We start from the raw sequence: 27,886 nt of genomic DNA, 5'->3' as shown, positions 1-27,886 counted from the left end.
ATGCGTGCTGGTCTGAATTTGGCTCCTGCGCGCGCCTTTTGTTCTTCTCCGGTATTTTCAGGCCGGTACCTTGCTTAGGCAGGCAATAATTTGGACTAGGCATGGGGGAGAGGAATTGACCAAATAAAAGGACTTCAAGCCAGGGTAGGAAAGCTGACCACAGAGGACAGTGACATCCTGGGGACAAACCCAGTGGCCACCCGAGAGCTTGCAGGGGACCCCTCAAGCACAGGCCAGGTTCCACACAGCTGTCATGTCCCTCTCTGCTTCTTCAGAGAGGCCAACTTGACTTTGGTTTTATCAGTTCCTGGATTCATCTTGGCAGGACTGTGGCTGTTGCTTTAGGATCTTTCTGGATAGCCAGGTGAGAAAAGTTGTAGATATTCTTCTATGAAAGACTAAGCATCTAATATTGCATCTGGGGGCCCGAGCCCCTCTGTCCCCTCCTCATTTCCCCAGACAACTGTCAGAGTTGAGCCTGTGAGGCAGAGGCTGATCCGACTAGACACACACACACACACACACACACGCACACACACACACGCACACGCACACACCCCTCATAAACCCACAGAATGGGGCAGGAGTTCCATGGCCACTCCGAGGACGACAGTTTTTGCTATCTGGTCCTGTCTTTGCCACTGACTTACTATGTGACCTTCAGAAAGTCCCTTTCCCTCTCTGGGCTTCAAATTCTTTGTCTACAAAATGAGGGGGTTGACTCTTGTGGTCTCTGAGATCCCTCCTGTCTCTAAAAGTGGCAGGATTACGTGAGTTATAACCACGGGATTGGAAGTCTGGCCCCATTGCTCTCTGTTCGGCCTTGGGTGAACTATGGAAGTTCTAGATTAATCCCCCTCTGTAAAATGGGGATGATAAGTAGTAATCTACCTTACAGGGAAGCAGTGAAGTTTAGTAAGATACCGCCGCTGAAAATGCTCAGCGCCAGGTCTGCCTGTGGTCACGCTCAGAAAAGGAAGCTAATAGTAAAAGCGTGCGTGCCCTTTCTCTGATTCCTGTGAATGAGGGCAAGCGAGTGGGGTCCGAAGGGATGGGTACGTGTAAGCATCTGTGTGTGTGTTTCCCCGGGTGTGCAGAGGGCCCAGCCTCCCACGGGGCACTCTGGGAAGATCTGGACAGAGAACCTCCCTGCAGGCGGGGGCTGGGTTGGAGCTGGCACCTCACTGAGTAGGAGCTGTAGGTCACGTCTTCTCTCTCACTGCAACATGCTCCAGTCTTGGGGGCACAGTGTGTCTTTGTTGCTTCCTGAAGAGCTCTACTTGCAGAGGAATGGCTGGACCCTCCTAGCCTGGAGACAACCAACTAGGTTCCCAGCCAGGGTGCAAGCAGCCCCCGGGGAAGAAAAGCAGGGCCCCCAGCCCATTCTGGCTGATCGGGGCTTTCCTCTATCCCGGAGGGCTAGCTGAAGGCAGCAATTCGCCGCTCATCTCCTGGGCCCTTGCACTGTGATCCTGGGTTTTGAAATCAGGTCAGTTCTGCCCTAAGCCCCCTCCCTTCTATCCTCCCTCCTTGGACCACACGGTGTTTGTTTCACAACCGGACACTTCACGAAGTGATGCAGGAAGTAGGCCCCTGGGAAGCAGATACGGCCTCGCAAACCAGATAACTGAGCGAAGCCTCTGGATGCCTCTGGGGCCTGGGGCAGGGTCAGAGATAAGCGGAAATGCCAGGCTTATCACTGCTGCCTGAGTTCTAGAGAAATCAGCCTGGCCGGCCAGCCCACCTCATTCCCAGCACTCTGGGCGGTTGGGCATCTCCAGGCAGAGTAAACATCGAGCTGGCACCGTGGCCGCAGCCGCAGGATGAGGACTCTGTGCCCCACTCCGGCACTTCGCAGTCCCAGCGCCAGAGGCCAGCAGCGGGCGTCAGATTACATCCAGATATTTGCGGTAAGGGCGGCTCCAGGCCGGTCTGCTTTGAAGTAGGAGCCCTCGGGGACAATTGTTAGGGTCATGGGACTAAGGGAGCCTTGGTGACAATGACCCCCCAGACTTAGGTCCTCTTGCCTGGGGAAACACAGTCAGCAGGAAGCTTTGGTGGAGGGTACAGCCAGGGGATGGTCAGCGTGGGCCTCCCCCAGCTAAGGCAGGGTGTCAGGGGCAGACAAGGCCCCGTGGCTGCTAACCCCCAAGTCGTCTGTGCCGAACCCAGCGAGGCTTTCTGGGGTTCTGTTTCCCCTCTGCTTTCCTTTTCTGAATAAGCGCGGCTTGACGGAGGACAGGTGCGCGCTTCTTGAGTGCACATCCGCTGAGGGAGGTGGCCTGGGTGGGCCTTGTGCCTGGGGGACTGATTTAGGACAGGGGCAGTGCCTCCTTCCCCTCCTGCCCCCAGCCCACAACGAGATGGCTGCACACACTGCTGTCCGCTTGGCTGACCGTTGGGGGCGGGGGACGGGGGCGCGGTGGTGAGTTCGAATGTCTCCTGCTTTCATGGACTAACCACGGACCAGGCCTGGTGCTAAGTGTTTCACTGACATGAGGACTCAGCCCGCGGTTAATGCACCGTTACCCCCCCTCCCCCCATCGAGATGAGGAAAGCCCATTCCCAGAGGTTGAGTAAGTTCCGTGTAGGCAGCGGGCCCCTCCTGTCCTTTTGCGTCAAGTAGAGAAGCATCCTTCCCTCCAGATACATGGCCTCCATCCCGCAGAAAATGGTCATATTGGATTCTGTTAGAACAAGACCCTCACCGCAGCATGCTGCGACACGTGTCATAAATACAGACCCCCTCACGCGTCGTACCCTGACCTCTGCAACATCTGCTCCCTGTCCTGCTTCCCAGCGGCAAACACCGGGGTCTTTCGGCTCTTTCTCCTGGTATTTGCCTCCACTTTGCTCCTCATCAGTTTGGTACATTCTCTGTGTGCTTCTTGCGAAGAGCAACGATTCAGCTTCGTTAGTCTCCCCGCCCCCCTCCCCCATCCTTACAACGTCATAGTTTTAACTCTGTAAAGCGTTGACCCCATTATGACATCATAGTGTGAAAAATATTATGCAAATACTGGTCACTGAAAAATCAATCATGCACTTTAATGTCCTTCTTTCAAAGAGTGTTTGCATTTTTTACACCTCCACAAGTCTTAAAATGCTTCCCGCTGTCCTCGAACAAAGGTGCCACGTCTTCAGATCTCTGACCTAGAATTCTACAGCCAGCCTGTGTTCCAGCCGCAGGCCGTTTTAAGGATGAGAAGTCTGATGTCATCCTGATTCTAGTTCCTTGTTATATGATTTTTTTTCTTTCACGTTTTGGGGAGATTTTGTAATCTTCTCTTTATCCCTGTGTTCTAAAATTACATAATGACTGTGCTATTTCTTTGATAAATTCCTTCCCTCTTTCATTTCTCCTCCTGAAACTCCAGTTAACTAGAAGTGGGCCCAGATCCATTGCCTGTTCTCTTATCTTTTCTTTCCCTGTGTAGGCATCTACTTTCTGGGATATTATCTTAACTTTCTTTTCTCATCTCCATATTGGATTTAAAAATTTTAACACTCATATAATTTCCAAGACCTCTCTTTTATTCTATACCTGTTCTTTTCCCGTAACACCTTCTTTTTTAATGGATGGAATAGCCTTTTGCACTTTTCTTTGGCAACTCTTGAGAGCCTTTTTGAAACTTTCTTCTGTTTTTTGTTTTCTCTCTTTCCTCCACAGTTGTGTTTCTGTTTTGGTGGGGGGGGCTCCCCTTTTCATCTTGGGAGCTTTGTTTGAATACCTAGCGATAATTTTTTATCTGTGCATATTTCAGAGTAAGGCACAAAAAACTGGGTGAGTGGTTGAGGCTTGTTGACTGACTGGCTGGCTTGTTGAGGGTGATGAGATGAGGGCTTGCAGGGATTGCCAATGCCAGTACGTAGAACTGTTGTATTATGGACCATTGAGTTTCTCCAGAAATAGACCTCTGATCTCCAGGGAGGGTGGGGCCTCTCCTAGCCATGTTCATTCTGTGCAGGGGTGGGGAAGGAGGGGAGTCACTGCCTGGGAATGGACTCCTTAGCCTTGCATTTCTGCTCCCCTCTTATTCCACCTGGGGCCTCAGGGTCCACAGCGCCTCTGGGGTTGCACAGGGAAAACTGGCTGTCACCAGAAAGGCCGGGGAAGAGTCTTGGGTTCAGTGCACGCTGATCCCAGCCTATGGCAAAGAGAGGTCAGTCTGTGTTTTTCTGGGAGTGCATCAGCTGTCTTGTCACCCAGGAAAGATGAAGTGTCATTGGATTTGCTACTCTGTACCCATCCAGCATGACTGCCTCTTCTCAGGTCTGTGTTCACTTGACTCGAGGATGGAATGCCTCTCCTCTCCCCTGGGCGGGCGCCATGGACCAAAAAGAATTGCCCACAGTTCTTGCTGTGCCCTGTGCATCCGGCAGAGTTGGAGAGAAGCCATGCCTCATTTCTCCTCTAGGCAGAGAAATGAAAGGGATTCAAAGCTGGTCCTCCTGGCTGCTCCTTTTCATCAAAGCAGCCTCAAGGATTTCACCTGCCGGCATATTCCGAGCTTTTTCCCAGAAGGTCCTGGAGCTTACTTCTGGGAATTGTGGAAGTGTCCTGCCGGGTACTTTTTTGTTCTGGGAAACCCCAGCTGCCGGCTCCTCCTTCCACAAGTCTCCCGAAACTCAGTCCAGCCTCCTGCTCATCTGGGGCCCCCTTAGTTCATTCCTTCCGTACGGTCGTGTTGAATACCCACCACTGGCCAGGCATGTTGGTGCACCTGGGCACTGAGGCCAGCCCAAGGACAGTTACGGGCTCAGGGAACTCCAGGGAGGTTCTAGAACGGTGGAGGATGCAGTGGCCACGTTTCTACTCCACCAGCTGCCTTATAATCACTTGTTGCTTAAGGGAGACCTAGGGACAAATCCTTTTGTAATTTAAATAATTAGCTTTTGATATAGATATGTGTCTGGGACATTTGTTTTTCTTTGGGTTCAGCTGGACTTTCAAGATATGTGTCCAGGCTTGATTAAGCCCAGGCTCGGCTGCATGTAGGCTGCTTGGAAAGTCCCCGCAGCAGCTGCCTGTGGCTCGCACTGGTGGAAACTCTGTCCCCGAAGCTGGGTCTGTCTCTTTAGATTATCCATACCTGCTGTGGGACAGACATGGAGCTGGTGTTAGACCCGGAGATGTCTCTAGGCAGCCGCTTCCCAAAGTGTGGGTCCCACAGAGCAATATGAGACGCTGAGTGCGGGGAAGGAGTGATTCCCTGGTCAGGTGCTGGTTTCCTTCTGTGGCAGATGAGGTCCCGCTGAAGGGCGTCGTGAATCCCCAAGAGGAGTGGAGCACAGTGTTCCCCAAATTTCTTTTTCCCAGGAGAGTTTATTTGTGTGTATTTTAAATCACAGTCCTCTAAGAGACTAGTGTTCCTTTGAGCAGGCTCCAGACCATTCTGCCACTGACACCCAGGACTGTGCCCCAGGAAATGGGTCTGGATTCCTGCATGGACGGCTGAGGGCCGCTGCCCCAGTAGAGGGACGGGCAGTGAGGGGGTTTGCGGGCAAGCTGCCCTTGCGTGCACGAGTCACCTGTAGCTTAACATAGCAAAATGATCTAAAGGTGTTTTTAGACGTCAGCGTTCCAGGTCAAAGTTTCTTCTCATGATTGCTTTTATTCAGAAGGAGGAAGCTTAGCAGGAAACTAAAGACCCCCCTCCCTGGGGCCCGGCATTGGCTAAGCTGTGCTAGCCTCAGCAGGCCTGGCGCCGGGCGACCTTGGACACATTCCCTCCCCCTCAGTTTTCTCTCTAGGAGGGCCTGGAAGAAAATGGTGTCAGTCAGTGGCTCCCCAGCAGCCTAGGGAGTCTGTGGGCACCTCCTGGCACCCCACCTCAGGGTCAGCCTGAGCATCTCCTTTGTCTGCTTTCTTTCGTGAAGCTTCTCTAACAGTTCCATTTGAACCAAGGGTTTGAAGATCAAACGTTTGGAAACTACCGGAAACACAGGCACCCTTGCCCTCTAGGCAGCTGCTACGCCTGCTTCAGTGTAAAGAGATGGGGTGCCCGATGCCTGCGTGTGTGGTCAGTGCTGGAGGGGGGGGGGCGCGGCAGGAGCCCACTGGCAGATACGCCCCAGAGGGCTCTGTGAGGAAAATGACCTGAGGGATGGCACCTGGAAGGAAGCCTGAGCCGTTTTCCCTCACTTCTATTTTTAGGCACAAGCAGCTAGTGACTGAGGGCCCCTTGTGGGGAGGGAGCTGCAGATTCACCCCACAGGCAGCCCAAACACTTATTTGGGGCACCTGCAAAGTCGGGACACCAAACATTTGTTTTTAATTTGCAGAAGCATCACAATTTTTATCATGGCAAAAATCAGCATGGCCTCCCATTGATTCCTGGTCTTGCTTTTCCTCGTGAGTTCAGTGTGTTTGCGGCAGGCAGGACGCCGTGTGCTCCTCAGGGCTATGGGCCGCTAAAGGTCTTATTCTGCCCTGGGATCCCTGAGGCCCCGTGTGAAGTCCAGTGTTCTGGTTCATTACCTAAGGGACCCCCTTTCTTCTAACCTTTTGTTTCAACTACTCAAACCCCTGCCTGCCTGGGGCAGATTCTTAAAATATTTGCCCATCAGCACCCTCTCAGAGAGGAATGTTAAATGCTGCCATGATGTCAAAAGGGCCCCAAGGAGAAGGGCCTTGCCAAACCCAGCCTGTCACTCATGGCCACCGTGGAGCGGGAGATAAGCAAAGGCGAAGGCTCAGAGAGAGAGCCTGGTCCCCGGGGCTCCCTAAACCACTCAGGCTCTCCCTGTGGGTCAGAGCTGCGGGGTGAGGCTGTTAGCTTTCGAGAACAATGAACTTCCAGGGACCGCTGCCCAAGTGAAAACCGGGAGTCTGTGCCTGTTCTGATTCCTCGTCCTTGTCAAGCCCACAGCAGGATGTCCGGAGCCTCCAAGGAGGGTCTGGAGACCAGGGGGCTGCCGGTGTCAGGCAAGGCCTGCTTAACCACCATGGACAAAAAGCTGAATGTGCTGAACGAGAAGATTGACAAACTCTTGCATTTCCAAGAAGATGTCACAGAGAAACTGCAGTGTGTGTACCAAGGGATGGGCCACCTGGAGCAAGGCCTGCACCGGCTGGAGGCCTCTCAGACTCTGGGCCCGGGTGGGGCTGACCACACACCTCCAGCTGCCTCACAGGCTGGGTGGCCGGAGGTCCTGGAGCTGGCGAGGGCTGTGCGGCAGGATACTGCCCAGCAAGGCGCCAGGCTTGAAGCCCTGTTCAGAATGGTAGTGGCCGTGGACAAGGCCATCGCTTTGGTGGGGGCCGTGTTCCAGAACTCGAAGGTGGTGGATTTCATCATGCAAGGGAGCGTCCCCTGGAGGAAAGGAAGCCTGGCTGACGGCGCTTTGGAGGTTGGTTCCTGCTTCCCCACCCCGGTACTCTGCTGGCTGAAAGGGAGACCCAGTGGCCCTGGTGGGGACACTAGCCAGACAGTTAGGATCAGGAGCGCTAGGAACCGTTGTTCCTTTCCTGTGTCACCTGTATGACCTGTTGACGGGGAAAAGGAGAGACTGAACCTGAAAGGTCATAGGTGGATTTCCAGACGGGTCACGGACCGGCTGCTCTCCCCAGTGAAAGGAAGAGGCAGTGCCTCGGTGAGGTCTGTGGGGCCTTGGGCAGCTTCAGAGCACCTACAAGTGGGGGTAAAGGGGCCATTAGGGAGAGGAAGACAGGGAAGTTTATTGGACATTCCCGTGACTTCTTTTTATTCTGTTGTACCTAGAGTAGGAAACAGGTGGGAACCAGTTGACCCCAACAGAACCCCCTTTTAGAACCCTCCCCTTCCTGTCCCCAACCTTGCGCTGGGTCCCAGAGTGGGTGGAGTGTGCAGCTGCTTGTTGGACGATGAGTGTTGACAGTGACCCCTGGGGGACACAGGCCATGAAGGAGCCGGAGCCTGGGGGTGGAGTGTGGCATTTCTGGGAGCGGCTGTTCCCAAGGATTGCATAATCAACCCCGCTGGCTAATGGAAGTTTGGCTGGGGGGGCGGGGGCTTGTTTGTGTGTGTGCTTGTGAGGTGTAGAGAGGCAACACTCTGTTTGGGAACAGCTAAGAGTCAGCCACTTAGCAACCCTCAGACGGCCTGGAGCCGCCATTTCAATCACTGTCGTTACCCACCAGCCTCTGGCAAGAGATCAGCTGTGCTCTGTGTCTGCTGCAGGGCTGCAGGAGTGTGCCTTCCCTCCTCATCCCCAGCCAGGCCAGAGCTCACCCTGCTGACCCCTTCCCCCATGCCTGCCCTGCAGTCTCTTCCAAAGTATGCCGCTCCCCCCAGCTCCCTGCTTTCTGCACCTCTCCTAGGGATCTGGCCTGCCCTGCCGGGGAGATGTAGCCTTCTGCTTTTTCACTGATAAGCAACCTCAACTTTATTTTTACTTATTTATTTTTTTAGTGGGGGAGAGAGTGGGGTGGGGGAGGGACAGAGGGAGAGGGGGAGAGAGACTCTTAAGCAGGCTCCATACTCTGCACAGAGCCCACGTTTGGGACTTGAACTCACAACCCTGAAATCGTGACCTGGGCCAAAATCAAGAGTCAGGCTTCACTGACTGAGCCACGCAGGTGCCCCATCAACCTCAGCTTTAAAGAAGAAAATTACTCTAATAGATGCACATGGTCAAAAGCATTCATGGGGGGTGCCTGGGGGGCTCAGCCGGCTAAGCAGTTAAGCGTCTGCCTCATGTGGTATAAAGAGCATCGTGTCCCCCCTACTCCAGCCCCCGTCCCCAGGGCCACCGCCCTCCCCATGCCGTCCCAGGTGCCTGTTTCCTGCAAAACCTCCCGTATCTATATATAGGTTTATCTATAAGCGTCACCTCTTGGTTTTAACTCAAATATTATTCCTGTTTTTCTGGCCTTGATTTTTTTTTTTTTTACTTAATATATTTTGCACATTGTTTCATATGTGTACATAGAAAACTTGTTCTTAAAGTTACAGAGTGCTCCAGCTGGGGGACATGTCTTAATTTGTTAACCAGACCCCCATTATTGTCTGCTTATATTATTTCTCATTTTTAGCTATGAAAAATAATGGTGCAGTAAATATCCATAGAAGTGTGAGCTTATCTCTACGATCCACTCCTAGAAGAGCAAAGGTGAAGCCAAAGGGTAAAGTTGTGTACCTAAAGCCAAACTGACCTTCCAAGGAATTATTCCAATTTAATCTCCTGTCAGTAGCATATGGGAGAGCTTGTTGCCTCCCCTTTTGCTAACAAAGCATATTATCCAACTTTTTTACTCTTTGCATGTGTGGTGATTGAAAACTGAGATCTTATTGTGCATTTAACACTTTGAAAATTTTTGCAAAATACAAACTTTTTTATGTGAAAATTTTCAAACATTTATAAAAATAGAGATTAGTATCACGAACACTGGGAACCCATCACTGGAGGCCAATGTTATTGTATCTATTCCCCCACCGACTTTCCTCTCTTCTGGATTATTTTGAAGCCAGTCTGAGACACGGGATCATTTCCTCCATACACATTAGCATTTATAACTAGAAGATAAGGGGCTCTTTTAAAAAAATGTAATTATGATACCATTACCATGACTAAAAAGTAAACAGTAATTTAATATTACCAAAGTCAGTGTTCAAATTTTCCTAATCGCCTTATGCTTTTTTCCCTTACAGTTTGTTTATTTGAGTCTGATTATATGCCTCCTAGTGCTAATTCTTTTTCTTTAATTCATAAAAAACCGAAAACACTTCATTATGGGAAATACCAAACATAACCAGAAGTAGATAGAATGATAAACCTCACTGTAGTCTTAATTTGTATTTCTTTTATTGGAAGTTTAAGCATCTTTCACAGATTTAAAACCTTTTGTATTTTTCTGTGAACTGCCTGCTTGTGTCCTTTTTCTGCTTTTCTATTTCAGTTTTTTGTACGTATTGATTTGTAAGAGCTCTTCATATACTAGTGATGTTAGCCACCAAACATTTTGCAGATATTTGAGCATTTCTGCAGGGGGGAAATACAGAACATTCTCTTTTCTGAGTTCTTGCAACATTTCTTGTCTGTTCTATTCAAGTGGCACGTGACCGATCTCTCTTCTGGTCTTTGGGTTTAATATACCTGTTGGTAACCCTCTCCAGGTTTGGGTCTAGCCCCCCAAACAGACTGTCAGCTCCTTGTTGGTCCATGACACGAGGCCTCTACTTCCCGCTGTGGACCCTTGCCAGGGCGGGTCTCACAGGAGGTGTCAGAGAATGGGTATAATCGCCCCGTCTGTTGAACGCATTGTTGGTGCTGAAAGCAGAGACTTTCTGGAGACCCCCTTCAAGTTTCCTCAGAGGGTAGGGGGCATAGTAATGATTTGTGGAATCGAATTAAGCCCTAGCACTGGCTCCTAAATTTGAAAATTGTGCCAGGCCTGTGGAATTTAAGAAACAAACGAGCAAAGGAAAAAAAGAGAGAGAGACGAACCAAGAAACAAACTCCTAACTCTAGGTAACAAACTGCTGGTTACCAGAGGGGAGGTGGGTGGGGGATGGGGGAAATAAGTGACAGGGAAGAAGGAGCGCACTTGTCGTGATGAGCACCGGGCGATGTGTGCGAGTGTTGAATCACCATACTGTTTTGTTTTGTTTGTTTATTTTTATTTTTTATTTTTTAAAAAGATTTTATTTATTTATTTGAGAGAGAGTAAGAGAGGGAGCACAAGTGGAAGAGAGGGGCAGAGGGAGAGGGACAAGCAGACTCCCCACCGAGCAGGGAGCCTGATGCAACAATCTGTCCCAGGACCCTGGGATCATGACCTGAGCCGAAGACAGCTGCTTAACCAACTGAGCCATCCAGGCGCCCCTTGAATCACTGTATTATACCCCTGAAACTAACATAACACTGTGTGTTAACTCTACTGGAATTAAAATTTTTTAAGAACTAAGAAAGAAAGAAAGAAAGAAAGAAAGAAAGAAAGAAAGAAAGAAAGAAAGAAAGAAAGAAAGAAAGAAAGGGAAAAGGAAAGAAGGAAAGAAGAAAGAAAGAAAGAAAGAAAGAAAGAAAGAAAGAAAGAGAAAGAAAGAAAGAAAAAGGAAAGAAAGAAAGAAAGAAAGAAAGAAAGAAAGAAAGAAAGAAAGAAAGAAAGAAAGAAAGAAAGAAAGAAATTGTGCCAGGACTTTGTGAAGGCCCTCTTTGGGTTTTCTGAAGTGCCCAGTGGGATTTCATTTTGGTTGTAACAGTGAATCAGATTAATACTAAAATTTAGGTGCTCTCTCACGAAGGACAGGGTCAGGCTCAGCCAGGGCTGGGCCCAAATCATAGGCAAGCTGTTCAGAAGACACCAGCCCTCTAGAATGTGTCGAGGGTCTCTTCTTCCTCTGAATGCACGGGACAACACAGGGATCCGAAGGTTGAGCCCTGCAGATACGATGCCACTGTGCGTGTTTGCCCGTGTGTGCGCGTGTGCTACCTGCACGCAGAGCAGAGGGAGGGAGAGGACACTCTGAGCCCAACAAGGTCTGCCAAAGGACAGTTTGTTCGAGTCCCTCTCTGCTGGGGTGAAACAGGAGGCATCCCGTGATAATGCTTCCCGTTCCCCCAGCTACGGGGGTGGCAGGACAGAGTCTGCAGAAAGAGGTCAAGGGAGAGGTCTCTGCTGAGTAAGGGGATCCAGTCACATTGACGGTGCCGTGCTAATCAGGCTGCCAGCAGCTGGTGTGGTTTATTAAGTGCCTGGCCCATGCCAAGTGCAAGCCTAGGTGTCCGCATGTGTTGTGACCCTCAGGAGGACAAAGCGTGGTGTGCCGGAGCCCCAAAAGGATGAACAGATAGTAGGATTGAGAGAAGTGGGTAGAGTTTAGGAAAAACAGTGGAAGCAACCCTTCTCCTCAGTGCCAGGGAGGCATTCCAGAGTCGTGAGGACTGTGGTGCCCCAGGTAGCGGGAAAGGCATCAGCCGATCTTCGCCACGTGGGCTTAAAGTTGCCAGATCTTCAGATTTTTTTCAGGAGAATCTGGGATCCTAGAATTGTTTCTAATCAGTTTTATTAAGGTATAATTTAGATACAATAAATCGCACACACACAAAGTGGGTACATTTTAAGTACGCAGTTCAACAAATGCACGCACCCAAATCCACACCACCACGATCAGAATATAGAACAATCCTAAACCCTAAAAGGGAACTTAGAATTTTAATTTGAAGTATTGATAACAAATTTAAAATGCTGTCCAGGCCAAACAAAATGTGTCTTGAGCTCATTTTGGCTTCCCGTTGGGGCCTCTATGGCCAAGGCAAGGGAAAGGCCTTCAGGGGTAAGTGCCTTGGGCCAGGGGTGAGTGTCTTGACCAGACCTGCTGCTGTGATAAGGACCAGGAGGAGCCTTAGGGGCCGTAGCAGTCAAAGTCTCAAAACCTCTAGAAGCACAGGGCGACCCAGCAAGGAGTCCGGTCCTGTAGAAATATTCACACTTAGAAATACTGAACATTCCTACCGTTTCAGGAGAAAGAGCCCTGGCCTGGTACAGACCACTCAGAGTTAAAGGAAGGGCTGCTGAGAGCTGCTCTGGGTCTTATGCAGTGGAGCCATCAGTCAGTCAGTTGGCTTATTGAAGACAGAGAGCTCCCTGTCTCAGGCAGGATAAAATCCCCAGAACTCCTGAGCACTTGCCATGCACTGGGCACCCTCGTCAGGACATCCCACAGATCGACTCCCCCGATCCTCTTACTAACTCTATGAGAGACTGTTATTCTCCCCATTTCACAGATGAGGAAAGGGAGATACAGAGAAGTTAAGGATCTTGGCTGAGGGGTGAAGATGGGGTTTGAACCCAGCAGGTTCTGGCTCAAGAGTCAAGGAGAGGCTGTGCTTCTGGGCACACTACTGTACTATAAAGAGGTGAGGGTAGGGTGCATCCAGCTCCCCGGCAGGCATTATTAATTGATCATGGCACTCTTCCAACCCTCCTCCCTGTCCCTTGCCGCCCAGACAGGCATGGGTGAATCTGACTTTAGAATCCAAGCCAAGCCAACACTGTAATAGCCATGACTCACTGATCTGAACTGACACTTTAAATTCATTTTCCATCCCTCGTCTAAGTACTTTGAGGTCCGGTCCATTTAGAAGCCCCTGTCAGGTCTGCCCCTTGCGGCCAGTAGGATGGCGCACAGGAAGAACTTGGTGACTTTGGGTAAGCGTCTTTATCTGTAGACTGACAGTAGCAGTATCTACCCTCTAGTACTACTGTGAGACCAGGTAAAATAAATACTGCTACTTTAAGCACATGGTAGGTGCTCAACAAATGTTTGTGGTCCGAACAATGATGATGATTGTTCTTTCAGAACAAAGATCGAGTGGAAGAGAAAGGAGCAAAACCAAAGCATGAGCTGAGCACCAGAGCTGTGCAAGCCGAGATCAGGGGGCCCTGGGAAGGTGAGTGGGACCCCATTTGCTGTATTGCACACATAATGGTTTCGGAATAAAAATACCAATGCCACCACCAACAATGTGATCGCTAAAAAACTGTTGAAGCTTCTTTTTTTTTTTTTCATTTTTCTTTGACCCTTTATGTATATACCCCTGTGTATTGCTGTTTCAAAGTCACTTGGACTAGCTCCTTTCTGTGTAAGTTATGCCACCAACTCGGATCTCAGGTCTCTGCCACTTTGCTTTAAAGCTTTACGGATTGCTTTTATTCAAGTTTCATTTTCTTTTACAATTTTGTGTAATATTGACATGGTTCTAAAGTCCAGTTGACAAAACCAGGGATAGTAAGAGAAGTCTAGCTTCTATCCTTGTTCCTCCCTTGCATATGGAACCATTTACTACATTTTTTGTCTTATCTTTCTTTGTGTCTTTAGACCATGTTATAAGTGGTTGTACACATGCACCTGCATGTGTGCACACACACACACACACGCACACACACACACGCACATGCACACACGCGCGCACGCACACACGCGCACACACACACGCGCGCACACACACACACACCCTTTCTAGAAAAACAGAAGCACACCAGATGCACTTGTCTCCACCTGGCTCTCTAGCACTTACGGTGTATCCTGAGATCGCTCCACAGCCACATCTGGAGATATTCGCGTCTCGCTATTTTTTATGGCTGTGCAGTGCTCCTGCGTGATGGGCCATGGTTTAGACAACCAGCCTCCTACCGATGGTCACCTGGGTTATTCCAGTCGGCCTATTAGAAACACGCCGTGCTGAACAGCCTTTGCATATCCTTTGCAATATCTCTAGGAGAGAGTTCTCCATATAGGAATGCATTTTTATGCTGCCTATTTTTCTGCAGAGAGCCAGAAGGTGAACCTGCCAGAGGGGACAGTGGAGAGGCTGACCCCCGTCAATGCTTCAGAGATAGGATCTGACCTCCCCACCCAGGTGGAGGCCCCGCCAGGGCAGGAAGAAGGAGTTCCTGGCCCAGCCCAAGTGCCCCCTGGCCTCCTGCCGCTGCCCACAGCGGCGGAAGCCAGAGCTCCTGGAGCCTCCGCTGAGAACCCTGGGACTGACCTGGAACTGTCTGCAGCATCCAACAGGGTCAGTGAGGCCCCCACCAGCCAGGAGGCTTTACCCGGTACAGAAAAAGGATCGTCATTTAATAGGCCTGACCCGCAGCCCTCAGAGGCAGGCATGAGGCTGACTCCAGGGCTGCCTGTCCAAGCCAAGGCAGCTCACGGTGGTGGAGAAACACCTCGGAGGTAAGGGGGGCTCCTCCCTGCTGGGCAAGGGAAGGAATTAACTGCAGCCCCTCAGCTGGAGTGTGGCCAAGGAACTAGCTGCTGGGGTCGAATGTCCACGGTCTGCAGTGCTGGCTAGCTTCATGAGCGGAAGACAGGAGAAGGCACAGGCACTGCTTTGGGGAATTGAGAGCACTGTTTCTCACCTGGTGCCCATCAGAATTACCTGAAAGGATTTTTAAAATACCAATGCCCAGAGTCTGATTTATTCAGTCTGGAGTGAGGCTCAGGTATCCTTCCCTCCCTCCCTCCCTCCCTCCCTCCCTCCCTCCTTCCTTCCCTCCTCCTTTCTTTCCTTCCTCCCTCCCTCCGTTCCTTCCCTCCCTCCCTCCCATCCTTCCCTCCCTCCCTCCCTCTCTTCTCTCTCTCTCTCTTTTTATACAAGCTCCTTGGGTGATTCCAGTGTGGAGCAGGGCTGAGAACCAGCAGCTCTCAGAGCAGTTGTACTAGCTACAAGCTGGGGCTCACTGCACAGCCCTAGGTGCTGGCATCGGCCAAGCATGTCACAGGCATCATCTCGCTGTGTTCTCACAGCATCCCAGGGAGGCGAGTGTGGAAATGAGGAAACAGGCTGAGAGTGCCCAGGGCCACACAGCTAGGGATTCTCAAGTTGAAATCTGAAGCCAGGTTTTTGGACTCCAGAATCTACCCCTAACCACTGCACCATCCCGCCTCCTCAGGTCAGCATTTAATTAGGTCCCAAATACTAAGTTGGGGAGAGAAGGATGGAGATTCAGAGGGAGGTTGGTGTAGCCTGAGTCAATCCTGCGGGGCTTTCAGGACGATTATACGATTATTCGTGGGGTCCTGAAGGTGGGGTTGTGTCCTCAGGACACAGCCTCAGGACCAGCCCGTGGCCAGGGTGAGGACACGGTGCAGGATAACGAAGAGCTGCTGACTGCCAAGTTCTCCCTCGCCCTGTGTGCCCCAGCACTGCGGTGCATCCCGGCCCCCAGGGCGGCCCACTAAGTGTACGGTGCTCCCCTGTCTTAAGGGGGTCTGGTGCCCTCCTGCACCTGCCCTGGGTTGTCCTTATCTGTAGCAGAGCCCCATCCCTTCCCTAGGCTTGGTGCAGGGTGGGAAGCTGGTGTCTGTGTGCTATGGTGACTGGCAGAGCAGCCCAGATCATTTGTGTGCCTTTGTTCAGGAAGGAAATGAGAGCCTCTGGGAGATCTTAACCAGCTAAAAGGAGGGATTCCTGGCAGGCTTCCCTGGATCCTGGCCAGCGCTCTAAATATGGAATCTAGGGATGGGGTGGACTTTCCGTGAACTTGGTAGGGGCCCCCAAAAGACTCTGCATGGGGGGAAAGGTCTCTATGTTAGTTTCAGCCCTGAGCTGAATTTCAGGCACGCTAGACCTGCCATGCGGCTCAGGAAGCGGAGACATCACACCTGCCCTTCCTCAGCTAGCACATGAGTGTATTTTGAGAAAGTAAGTTTAAACTCAAGCATCCGCCCTGATGGGCCGCGGCTGCCTGTACGGGGTGCTGCGGCCCTGGCGGGAGTTGGAGGAACACGGCGCGGTAATTGCTCAGGAGCGCCTGCCCCGGGCGAGCCGTGCCGCGGGAGGGAAAGCCTTGGATCCTCAGCGTCATGGGAATGCATGGCAGTGCTTTGGGGTCATCCCGTGCCCTGCTCGGTGTGAAGACCAAGTGGGACAGCAGTGACTCTTGGCTTTATCAGCTCGCCACCTGACCACCTGGATACTCTTCCAGCAGCTGGCTCCCTGCGGTTCCCGTGTCCCTCCGTGGAGACAGGCCCGAGCCAGGCGTGGATGCCACCCTTCACACCCTCCCCTGTCATCACCAACCCGTACTCACTCCTCCCGGGGGGCACAGGGCTGGGGGGGCTTCGGTGGCCTCCTGCCCAAGGCTGCCTGTGGACAGGCTTGTAACAAGTCCGGTGATCCAGGAACAGGCACAGCTTTGAGAGGACGGCCTGCAGCTCAGGGAGGGCGCTGGGCCTTCAGCTGCTAGAGAAAAGCCTCCCCCTTTTTTTACTATGGTAAAAAAACATAGCATTTACCAACTGAACCGTTTGTGAGTGCACAGTGCTGGAGTGTTAAGGATATTCAGGTCGTTGGGACACAGATCCCAGGACATTTCCACCTTGCAAATCTGAAACTCTGTAGCCACCGAATAACTCTCGTTTCCCCCACTGCCCAGATCCTGGCCGCCAGGCCACCTGCTGTCTCTGAGTTTGACTACCGTAGGCGCTGCGTCTACGTGGAATTATACAAATGGAATCCCTTTGTGACCGGCTTATTTCACTTAGCACAACGTCCTGGAGGCTCACCCAGGTAGCGGCATGTAACAGAATGTCCTTCCCCTTTAAGACCGAATAATCTTCCACCGTGTGGATTTTATACATTTTGCTGATCCATTCAGCCCTCGTCGGATACGTGGGCGCTTCCACATTTGGTTTTGTGAGTCATGCTGCTGTGAACGCAGGTGTACAAATACCTCTTTGAGACTCTGTTTTAAATTCTTTCGGATACGTTTTAAGAAGTGAAATTGCTGGGTCATGAGGTAGTTCTATTTTTAAAATTTTGAGGAACCACCATCCTGTTTTTCACAGCAGCTACACCCCCTTGGGCCTCATTTTGGGACCCCCGGGGCTTTCCCTCTTTGTGGACTCTCAGCCCTTCTGTGAGGTATCAACGTCTCTGTTTGACAGAAGAGGGAGCTGATGCTGGCCTTTGTCCAAAGTTGTCCAGCAGCATGGTCCAGAGCTAAGACCGGAGATGAGGCTGCTGGGCTCCCGCCCGAGACTCAGTCCATGCCAGACACTCACTTCCTCAGCCCCACCCAGTACACACAGACCCCAGCAGCGGGGCTGTGAAGAGCAGTCAGAACAGGGGCAGCTCTGAGAAGGAGGGTCGAACCCTTGGGGGTCATGGTTCCCAGGGTCAGGTCCTTCCCTCTGAACATCGTCAGGGCTCAGAGGGCCTTCCTGACCTCCAGCTGGGGTCCCAAACCCGCCATCGCAAGGTCTGGGTAATGAAAATGGACGTGAAGTGGGCCCGGTGGCATTGCCTGTGTGCAATAGGGTCTGTCAGGAAGGGGAGCTGCTTCTCAGCTATGCAGACGTGCCCAGCACAGCCAGACCTATTTGTTCAAGAGGAATGAGAAGTCCAGTGTCTGTGAGCAGTTGCCTGATTTTTTTTTTTTAAAGATTTTATTTATTTATTTATCTGGGAGGCAGAGAGCGCATGCGGGGAGGGGCAAAGGGAGAGGGAGAGTATTTCAAGCAGACTCCCCACTGAGCGGGGGAGCCTCACATGGGGCTCGATCCCACAACCCTGAGGTCAACACCTGAGCTAAAATCAAGCATTGGATGTTTAACTGAGCCACCCAGGTGCCCCGCGGTTGCCTGATTTTAATAAAGCATGTCTGACCTGGGGTTTCCAGTGCGGTATTTGGCTTGGTTCACTGTTTCTCCTAGTAGGAGAGCCCAGGTCTCCGCCTCCAGGCCACAGTCCTCCTGGGGCAGAAGCAGGTTTCTAAGGCCTTCGGAGGCATCTGGTGCCCACAGTGTCCATCACAGGTTACCCCAGCCTTCCCTGGCCGCTCGTCCACTGGAATCCTGAGAGCAGATGGTACCATCTCCCTGAATCCGGCCTCTCCTGGGGTCCTATCTGCACAGAGGTGGTCAGGGATTGGGGTCTGCTGGTTCTAAACACAAGCTACCTTACTATTACAGTAACCGCAAGGACCCTTTTTCTGGATGAGAAACTGAGGCCAATAGGTCATGATCATTGAATGGACACAACAGGCGTTTGAACCCAGGTCTGTGGTGACTCGAAAGTCCTTGCTTTTAAGGCCGTATTTTCTCTCCGCCCCAGGATCTCCATCCACGTGCAGGAGACGGATACCCCCGGGGAGCTGCTTGTGACCCGAGGGGGCAGCCTCAGACCCACGCCCCCTGTGGAGGCTCCAGCGGCTGCCCACCCAGGTGAGCAGGACCCACCTGGGCCCACGCCCCAGACCCCACCTGGGCCCACGCCCCAGACCCCTGCAACCAAGTCAGAAAAACAGATCCCGAAAGGAGCCAGCAAGATTTCCGCCCTGCGGAAACGGAGCACCCGTGAGGGAGCAAAGGCAGAGGAGAAGCTGGGGCCTGGGGCCGAGTCCACCACGGGACCAAGCGGGGCCAGGAGGGACAACGGAGACGATGCTGGAGCCCCGGGCGAGCAGCAGGACAAAGGCGTGGGAGCAGGAAACCCCGAGTCTCGGCAGGACTGCACAGCCGGGGGTGTGGGCAGAGCTGAAGCAGGAAGGAGGACGCCCCTTGGAGCTGAGGCGGGCAGCGTGGTTCTGGGTAAGTGAACCCATGGCTGGGTGCCCCAAGGTGTGTAGGTTTGGGGGCCTCCTCCTAGGCAGCCTTCCTGCAGCTTCCAGGGAGAAAGAAGGTGGGTCTGGGGGAGTCCGAGACCTGGAACAGTCTGCCAGTACCTGCTGGGGCTGGAGAGCAAGGCGTGGAGAAGCAGCGGGCTGAGTTGGGGGTGACTGTAGCAGGTGGGGAGGAAGGAGCCCGTGTGGCTCAACTGGGTGGACTTCTGAAAGCCACCAGCCTGCCTGAGCTCTCCACCATTGGTGTCGTTCTGGATTGAGCCAGAGAAGGCCCTGCTAAAAAGAGCATCTATTAACTGGTGTTAATATTGGCCACGCACCCAGTGAGTTCTCATCCCGGGGTACAGAGAGGTGTGGTGGGGCTGCTGACCTGCTTTCTGTCCCAGTGGTAGTGGGAGGCATCCTTGTGTTCTCGTGACCCAAATGCCCTCAACTCCTCTGGCGCTTAGGGTCACACTCTGCTTGGTCTGAGCCCTCATCCCATGTGGCGGGAGGAAGGCCACCTTGGCTGATTTCCTGCCCTGGAATTTCAGGAAGTCCCTGAGGAAAGGCTGTCTGTTCTGTAGGTCATCCCCGGCCCCTTGCCGCTTCTGGGCTCTGCGGCTACCCTGTCACAGTGACATCTCCAGCTGCTTCCTCTCCACCTGTATGACTCGGTCCACATGTGGACAAAGGCCTCCTTTCATTCCTGAAACGCTGCTGAAACCAGGCTGAGACTCCAGAGTCCTTTCAGAGGGGGGGTGGTGATAAAGCGAATGTGAGCTGAGGGCTCTGTGTGCCGAGCCCTGTGCCTCTGTGCCGGCGTTTTCCCTCACAGGCCTGTGCAGTGGGGATGAATGGAAACACGGGAGAGGTCAAGGGACACTCTCAGGGTCCCGGAGACAGTGACGGAGCCAGGATCTGCCCCTGACTGGCTGGCTCCAGAACCTTGCGTGCAAACCTCGTGGCTCTCCAGCCACTCACGTAGTGTGCAGCAAAGGAACCTTCGAGCCAAATTCTAGATTTGGAATCTCTGTGACACACACTCTGCCTCCAGGCTCTCCGAGCATCTCTAGGTCCCAGAAAAACAGCAGCAGCAGCAGCCCATGCTCGTTACCTTTGCGGTCCAGGGCTCAGGGTTTGCCCTTGCAGATACAAAAAGGAGTGAGCAAGATCATCTCAAGGCAAATTCAGACTTCTATTTGGGGAGCAAAACGCTGCTCTTCTTAAGATGAACTCGGAGGACATAGCCATGTTTTCATGGCACTGGGTGTATGGTTGCAGAGGCATGAGAGCTGCCGGTGGAACACGCTGAGTGAACCATGACAAGCCCGGAAAAACCCAACCCAAGCCACTGACTTCCCGCCACGGAGTTTCCCAGCCCTTAATACGTAAACCAGTTGAAGTCATTGTGTTTGGTGTTCTGATTTATTCCTCTCTCCATTTCATGCAGCATTTCTAGGTTCATACTACCTCTGAAGGGCAAGATTTTCCCTAAGAACTTAGACCATTTTTCTCTCCGCAAGTGCCACTGTCCCCTGTTTCCCCTGCAGGCCCACGGTCCACTGCCAGCCCACCCCCAGAAGCTGACCCGCTCCGGGCTGCCTCGTGGGCCGTTTGCCCTGTGAGGGGATCGGAGGCTGCACTGATCCTGCCTGGATCCCCCCTCAGCCTCAGTGAACACACTGGGTAGAACGTCTCCATCTTGCACAGAGCACCACTGTGCGCGATGGGAGACTCGGGTTTGAGTCCCGTCCGTCACTGACTCATTGTGTGCCGTTGGGCCCGTCACCTCACCTCTCTGAAAGTCAGCTTGGGCCTCTGCCATGCGGGTGACTCCGATGAGGTGATCCTTGAGAAGGGCGACAGGCTTGTCACTTGACCCAAACGGGTGACCGGGAGGTGGGGGCTGCACGGGGGAGGCTCACGGGCTATTGTCTCCCACACAGATGACAGCCCAGCCCCACCCGCCCCCTTCGAGCACCGGGTGGTGAGCGTCAAGGAGACTTCGACCTCGGCAGGGTACACAGTGTGCCAGCATGACGTCCTGGGAGGGTAGGTGGGCTTCTGCCTTGATGTCGGGCAGGAACGGGAGGGGTGGGGGCAGACACACCTGGAGACCTGAGCTGCTGGATTCTTCTCAGGGAGGGGCTAATCAGGAGCCAGGGCCGGCAGTGGGGTAGCGAGCACAGCGTGCTAGCCAGTGGGTAGCCCACAGAGAGTGGGTGAGTGCCCGAGAGCCCACACGGTAGGGGCGTGGGAACCACACCCCGGCGGTGGTAGGGCCGTCCGGGTGGTGTGGACGGAGGGCGGTAGTCCCCTGGACTGTAGCACAGACCACTTACGATAGGGTGAAGAAGATCTTCTCAGGATAACCTGTGTGGTGTGGGGGTGATGACTGTCGTACCTCCAGGGTGCGGGGCGATCCCCATGGTGTGTGTGAACAGAGGGCGGGACCAGAAAGCCGGGGGTACGGGATGGCCCGCCTTGCATGGAGTGAGCCTCTTGGGCTCTCAGCCGGCCGCACCATCCTGTCTCGGCAGGGGCCGGTTCGGCCAGGTGCACAGGTGCACGGAGAAGTCCACAGGCCTCTCGCTGGCAGCCAAGATCATCAAAGTGAAGAGTGCCAAGGACCGGGTGAGGCAGCTGCCCTGGGCCAGCCAGTACCTTGGGCCACGCTCAGGGCTCCTATGCTTTCTTCTTGGCCCCCTGGCCCCATGCTGCCCCAGGCCCCGCATGCTGATCAGGAATAATCCTGCCACCTTCCCTGCCTCTTTTCCATGACTCCTGCACTCTGCTCAGCATATCACCTCACACCCTGGGCAGCAGGGTCCCTCTGGACCTCCAGGCTTCCTTCTTGGGCCTCAGGTTTCCTATCTGTGGAACAGGGGGATTGCAGTAAGGTCCCTTCTATTGTAAGAACCTGGTTTGGGTGGTGAGTTGGAGACCTGATGTGAGAGCAGGAAAGGAGGATGTGGGCATGCGTGTGTCTTGGGAGGCACAGCTGGCTCATCTTCCTGACCCATTTCTTGGAAACTCCTCTCCCGTCTGATGCTGCAAGGAGGATGTGAAGAACGAGGTCACCATCATGAACCAGCTCAGCCATGTGAACCTGATCCAGCTCTATGACGCCTTTGAGAGCAAGAACAGCTTTACCCTCGTCATGGAGTAGTGAGTGTCTTGGGAGGTAGAGCGGTGACTTCTCTGTGGGCCAGGACTCAGGACTAGGGCTTGGAGCTGTGGTTCTAGGCAAAACTCTCCCTTTCCCGTCCCCTCTCCGGGATATCCAAGGAATGTCATCACCTCCAGTATGGAGCATGGAGGACAAAGCCATTTGTCATAAACCAGCTGTAAACCTGACTGACCTGTAGATATATGTCAGTTTGGCCTACACAATTTTTAATAATTGATTTAGGTGTTAATTGGAAATCGGGAAATTTTACATTGAAACGCAGATATCTTGCTTTTCCTAAAAATGTGAAAGATCTAGTGAAGCTGGACTTGCATTTCCAGCTGGAAATGGTGTGCTGGGGCTTCTACTGACCGACCTTTGTCGACAGGGCAACCAGTCTCCCAGCTGCCACAGTCCCCACCATTCCCAACTACCCCTGAAGCTGAGGTCCAGGCTCAGAGGCCATTTATTTTTGTGCTTGTGTTGCTGTTTTCCTTCTGGTAGGGTTTGTCATGTCAGGTCTCTACCAAGAGTGAAAAAACAAAAGATAGAGTAAGGACTGTATTTTATGAAAACTTTTGTCTCATCTCTGGTCTTTTTTGCCCATTTTGGGTCCTTGTCATGTAAGTACTAATTGGCCCCTGTAGGCAAATGAGTTTATAACCTTGACCCTGAATATCCAGAATGAGCCTGGATTATCAACACTGAAGATAATCCCCAGTCTTCCTTTTGGCTCATCAATTCCTTTTTACCACCCGCACTCTGAGCTGGGAACAGGCCAGAACAAAGATCTCCATAAAACCCCAGATGGCAGCGGCACCCTTAGGCTTACCTGGGTCGGCCTCTTCTGACTCTTGGTGATACGAGTGGACAAGTCCTCTGAGAGCCTTGCTTAGGCCAGCGCTTGCCTCTCTCTTTGCCCTGGCAGTGTGGATGGGGGTGAACTCTTTGACCGGATCACAGAGGAGAAGTACCAGCTGACCGAACTGGATGTGATCTTGTTCACCAAGCAGATCTGTGAGGGTGTGCATTACCTCCATCAACACTACATCCTGCACCTGGACCTCAAGGTCAGGCTCCACCTGGGCATGTTGGGGGGGGGGGGCAGGGTTCCTGAGCTTCTGCTGCCCTCTTACCTTAAAGAGCTCTCTCAGCAGACAATCCTGGCTTCCATTCCTGGCTCTCTGCCATCTCCTAGCTCTGGAGTAAATGAGTCGTGCTGGCTCTCTGAACCTCAGTTCTCTCCTCTGTAAAATGTGGTTAATTGTACGTCTTTCAGTGTTATTTGAAGATTAAATGATACAATGACCTTCTTTTCTTTAAAGATATCTTTAGAGAGAGACAAACCAAGAAATAGATTCTTAATTATGGAGAACGAACTGACGGTTGCCAGGGGGGAGGGGGGAGGGGGATGGGGTAAATAGGTGATGGGGATTAAGGAGTAGACTTGTAATGAGCACTGGATGTTGGATCTAAGTGTTGAATCACTAAATTGTATACCTGAAACTAATATTACACTAGATGCCAAGTAGCTGGAATTTAAATTAAAAACGTAAAACTTAAAAAAAAAATCAAGATCAGTTTAAAAAATTAAAATAGAAACATAACAAATATAGACAATATAGAAATGTATAAAATACACAGTGAAAATTCTTCCCATCCAGTCTGTGCTAAGCAGTCCTCTCTACTCGCTGTTTGGCATGATACACAAACACAAAGGTGATCATGTCACACATCCTGGTTTTAAACTCACCTTTCGTAAGTTAATAGTACATCGTAGACATCTCTCATTCTCTTTAAGGGCCATGTGGTATTCCATCGAATGAATGCGTTACACTCTTGTTTGCTAGGATTGTCGTAAGCGTGTCATGCACTGGGTGCAGTGCCGGGCTGGTAGTCAGCCCTTGATACATGGTGGCTGTTTCTGTGGTTTCCTACTCTGCTGGGCCAAAAGGAGGGTGTTTCTCTACCACTCCTTTTAGGAATTTCAGTGGCTCCCCGCAGAAGATGGGAGGTAGGTTGGCCAGACCTTCGTGGGTGTGGTCATTGCTTCTTCTATCTTTTCTGGTTGACATCAGACTGTAAGGTTGGAGTACTGAGGAAAATGATGGCGATGGCAGGGAATTGGCCTCAGGCTCCCTTGATCACTAGAGCTAATTCCAGAGCTGCTGGATGAGCTGCTCTGTGAGGTTGGCAGTTAGGGGGAGCTCAGGCTTCTGCTCCGTGGTTCTGGGTCAAAAAGACCAGCCTTTGGGGCAACCGTTGTGTCTCTGCATCAGGAGATGGTCATTGTGAAGGCCCATTTCCCAGCCAGGATCAGGGCTTGTGTTGGTTCAGTCCCTTCCTGGCCATGGGATCTTGTGTAAGTGCCTTGATCTTACTGATAGATCTGCATAAGCCCATCAATTGTAAAATGGGGAATAATAGTATCTACCTCTCAGGGGTTGGTATGGATTAATAACAGGAAGAAGGTGGGGCACCTGGGTGGCTCAGTTGGTTAATTACCTGCCTTCGGCTCAGGTCCTCCTGCCTTAGATGTATCCCGTAAGTTCTAGTATGTTGTATTCTCATTTTCATTCATCTTAAAATATTTTCTAAAACTTAACTCCAATAACATATTTTCTTTAACCCAATATGCCCAATATTTTATCATTTCAATAGGTTATGAACATGAAGGATATTGATGAGCTATTTTCCATTCTTTTTTCATATTAAGACTTAGAAATCTGCTGTGTGTTTTGTATTTACAGCACGTCTCAATTCAGATACTAAATTTTCATCAGAAATACTTTAGATGTATTTAGATTTCATGAAATTTATAGCTGAAAAGTAAATTCACATATTGAAGTCATTCCAAATATACTTAAAAGTATACTAATACCTAGAGGGTGAGTTTTTAAATTTAAATAAATTAAAATTAATAAGATTTAAAATTCAGTTCCTCAGTCACACTAGCTACATTTCAAGTGTTTAATAGACACATGTGGACTTGTGGTTATTGTATTAGACGCAGCTCTGCAGCTCCTTCTCCATGCTTTTTGTGTTTTTTGGTCTTTTTCTTGTTTGTTTTGTTTTGTTTGTTTTAACATCTGAGGGCGCCTGGGTGGCTGAGTCTGTTAAGCGTCTGCCTTCGGCTCAGGTCATGATCCCACGGTCTTGGGATTGAGCCCCACATCGGGCTCCCTGCTCAGTGGGGAGGCTGCTTCTCCCTCTCCCTCTGCTACTGCTCTGCCTACTTGTGCTCTCTCTCTCTCTCAAATAAATAAATAAATCTTTTAAAAAAATAAACATTTGAAGAATTTTTTAAAACATTTCATTTACTTATTCGACAGAAAGAGCAAGAGTGAGAGAGAGAGCACAAGCACGGGGAGCAGCAGGCAGACCTCGCTGAGGAAGGTTAAATCCTCTCCCCTTAAGATCAGGGACAAAACAAGGATGTCTGCTCTTGACACTACTATTAAGCATTGTACTTGAGGTTCTAACCAGGACAATTAGGCAAGAAAAGAAATAAAAGGCATACAGATTGGAAAGGCAGAAGTAAAACTGCCTCTATTCTCAGACATGATCTGGCATAGAGAAAATCCTAAGGAAGGTGGAGGAAAACTATTAGAACAAATGAATCAGTTCAGCAAGGTTAAAAGATATAAGACAAATGTATAATTATCAATTGTATTTCTATATCTAGCAATCAATAATCTGTAAATAAAATTAAGAAAAAGATTCCACATTAGTCCTCCCTTTATCACTGGTTTCATTTTTCATGGTTTCAGTCACCTGTGGTTGACCGCAGTCCAGAAACAGGTGATCCTCCTTCTGATGTGTGGTTAGAAGGTCAACAGCAGCTGAACACTACATCATAATGCCTATGTCATTCACCTCACTTCTCATCACATAGGCAATTTGTCATCTCTTGTCATCACAAGTAGAAGGCTGAGTATAGTAGAATAAGATATTTTGAGAAAGAGACCACATTCACATAATTTTTATTATAGTGTATTTTTATAATTGTTTTGTTTTGTTATTAGTTGTTAATCTCTTACTCTGCCTAATTTATAGGTTATTTATAAGTTTATCATAGGTGTGTATATAAAGAAACGTAACATATATGAGGTTCGGTGCTATGGTTTTAAACATCCACTGGGGGTCTTGGAATGTATCCTCCATGAAGAACGGTGGACTACTGAAATATCGAAAAGAATAAAATACATTGGAATAAGTTTAACAGATGAAGTGCAAGACTTATGTTCTTAAAACCATAGAAAATTCAGAAGAATTTAAAGAAGACCTATAAGTGGAAAAACATCCCATGGTCATGGATTGGAAGACTTAATTTTGTTAAGATGACAATAGTTGATCTACAAATTGAACATAGTCGCTATCAAAATTGCAGCTGGCTCTTTGCATAAATTAATGCACCGATCCTAAAATCCAGATGGGAATTTAAGGGATGCAGAATAGCAAAAACAATCTTGAGAAAGAAGAGCAAAGCTGAAGGATGCACATTTGCCAATTTCAAAATTTACAGCTAAGCTGCAGAAACCAAAACAATGAGTTATGTGTGTGAGGATGAATAGATAGCTTGATGGCATACAACCGAGAGTCCAAAGCCAAGCCCTTATATTTGTGGTCAATTGATTTTTTGATAACTGTGCCATGACAATCCAATGAGGAAAGGATAATCTTTTCAATGGACACCATGCCTGATGGTCCACATGCAAAAAATACACCTATACTATACACAAAAAAAATGGATTTGACTTAAATGTAAAACCTAAAATTATAAAATTCTTAGAAGAAAACATAGGGGTAAATCTTTGTGGCCTTGGCTTATTAGGCAGTGATTTCTTAGAAATGACTCAAAAGAAAAAGCTAGAAAAGAAAAATAGATAAATTAGACTTTATCAAAATTAAAAACCTTTATGCTTCAAAGGATATCGTCATGAAAGTGCAATGACAGCCCACACAATGGAAGAAATATTTCCAAACAATAAGGGACTTGTATCTCTAATATGTAAAGAAATCTTACAACTCAATAATAATTGAAAGAGAAATTTTAGGACGGGCAGAGGATTTGAATAAACATTTATCCAATAAAGATATACAAATGGACAATAAGCACATGAAAAGATTCACAACATCATGAGTCATTAGAGAAATACGAATCAAAACTACAGTGAGATACTGTTTCACACCCATTAGACTAAGCTAAAATAAAAAATAAAAATGACAGACAGTAAGAAATGTTGGCTACGATGTGGAGAAATTGGAACTCTCATACGTTGCTGATGAGATTGTGAAATCGTGCATCCACTTTAGAAAACAGTTTGGCAGTTCCTAAAATGTTAAGTGCCGAGTTACTGCATGACCCAGTAATTTTACCTCTAGGTATGTACTCACGACTATCGAAAACATAAGTCAACACCGAAACTTGTACATAAATGTTCTTAGCAGCGTTATGCATAATAGCTCCAAAGTGAAAACACCCTGAATATTCACTAACGGATGAATACATACACAAATATAGTATGGCCACACAATGGAATATTATTCAGCTCTGAAAAGGAAGGAGGGAGGTACTGATACATACTACAGTATGGATGAACTTCAGGAACATTATGCTAGGGGCGCCTGGGTGGCACAGCGGTTAAGCGTCTGCCTTCGGCTCAGGGCGTGATCCTGGTGTT

At 50.2% G+C, this 27,886-nt stretch overlaps 1 protein-coding gene across 5 annotated transcripts in view; it reads left to right on the top strand.

The window, feature by feature from the left end:
• Positions 1-27,886, top strand: part of MYLK3 (myosin light chain kinase 3) — a 53,517-nt gene that overhangs the window by 10,764 nt on the left and 14,867 nt on the right. Inside the window, exons 2-9 of one of the 5 annotated variants that reach the window (XM_087870404.1) lie at positions 6,866-7,353; positions 13,284-13,374; positions 14,255-14,660; positions 18,544-19,019; positions 20,980-21,085; positions 21,574-21,667; positions 22,092-22,201; positions 23,131-23,272. In XM_087870404.1, coding sequence (XP_087726530.1) covers positions 6,877-7,353; positions 13,284-13,374; positions 14,255-14,660; positions 18,544-19,019; positions 20,980-21,085; positions 21,574-21,667; positions 22,092-22,201; positions 23,131-23,272 — 1,902 coding nt within the window. In that variant the 5' untranslated portion in view covers positions 6,866-6,876. Of the gene's footprint in view, positions 1-536; positions 1,911-3,960; positions 7,354-13,283; positions 13,375-14,254; positions 14,661-18,543; positions 19,020-20,979; positions 21,086-21,573; positions 21,668-22,091; positions 22,202-23,130; positions 23,273-27,886 lie in introns of those variants that run through there. The other 4 variants (XM_045772704.2, XR_006775420.2, XM_045772702.2 and 1 more) reach the window with 4 other exon arrangements.

Source organism: Ursus americanus, chromosome 21 (genome assembly GCF_024610735.1).
Source record: "Ursus americanus isolate L20-20 chromosome 21, mUrsAme1.1.p, whole genome shotgun sequence".
In the NCBI taxonomy this organism is placed as follows: domain Eukaryota; kingdom Metazoa; phylum Chordata; class Mammalia; order Carnivora; family Ursidae; genus Ursus; species Ursus americanus.
The sequence above is the reverse complement of the archived record's forward strand: the minus strand, read 5'-3'. Positions and strand labels throughout refer to the sequence as shown.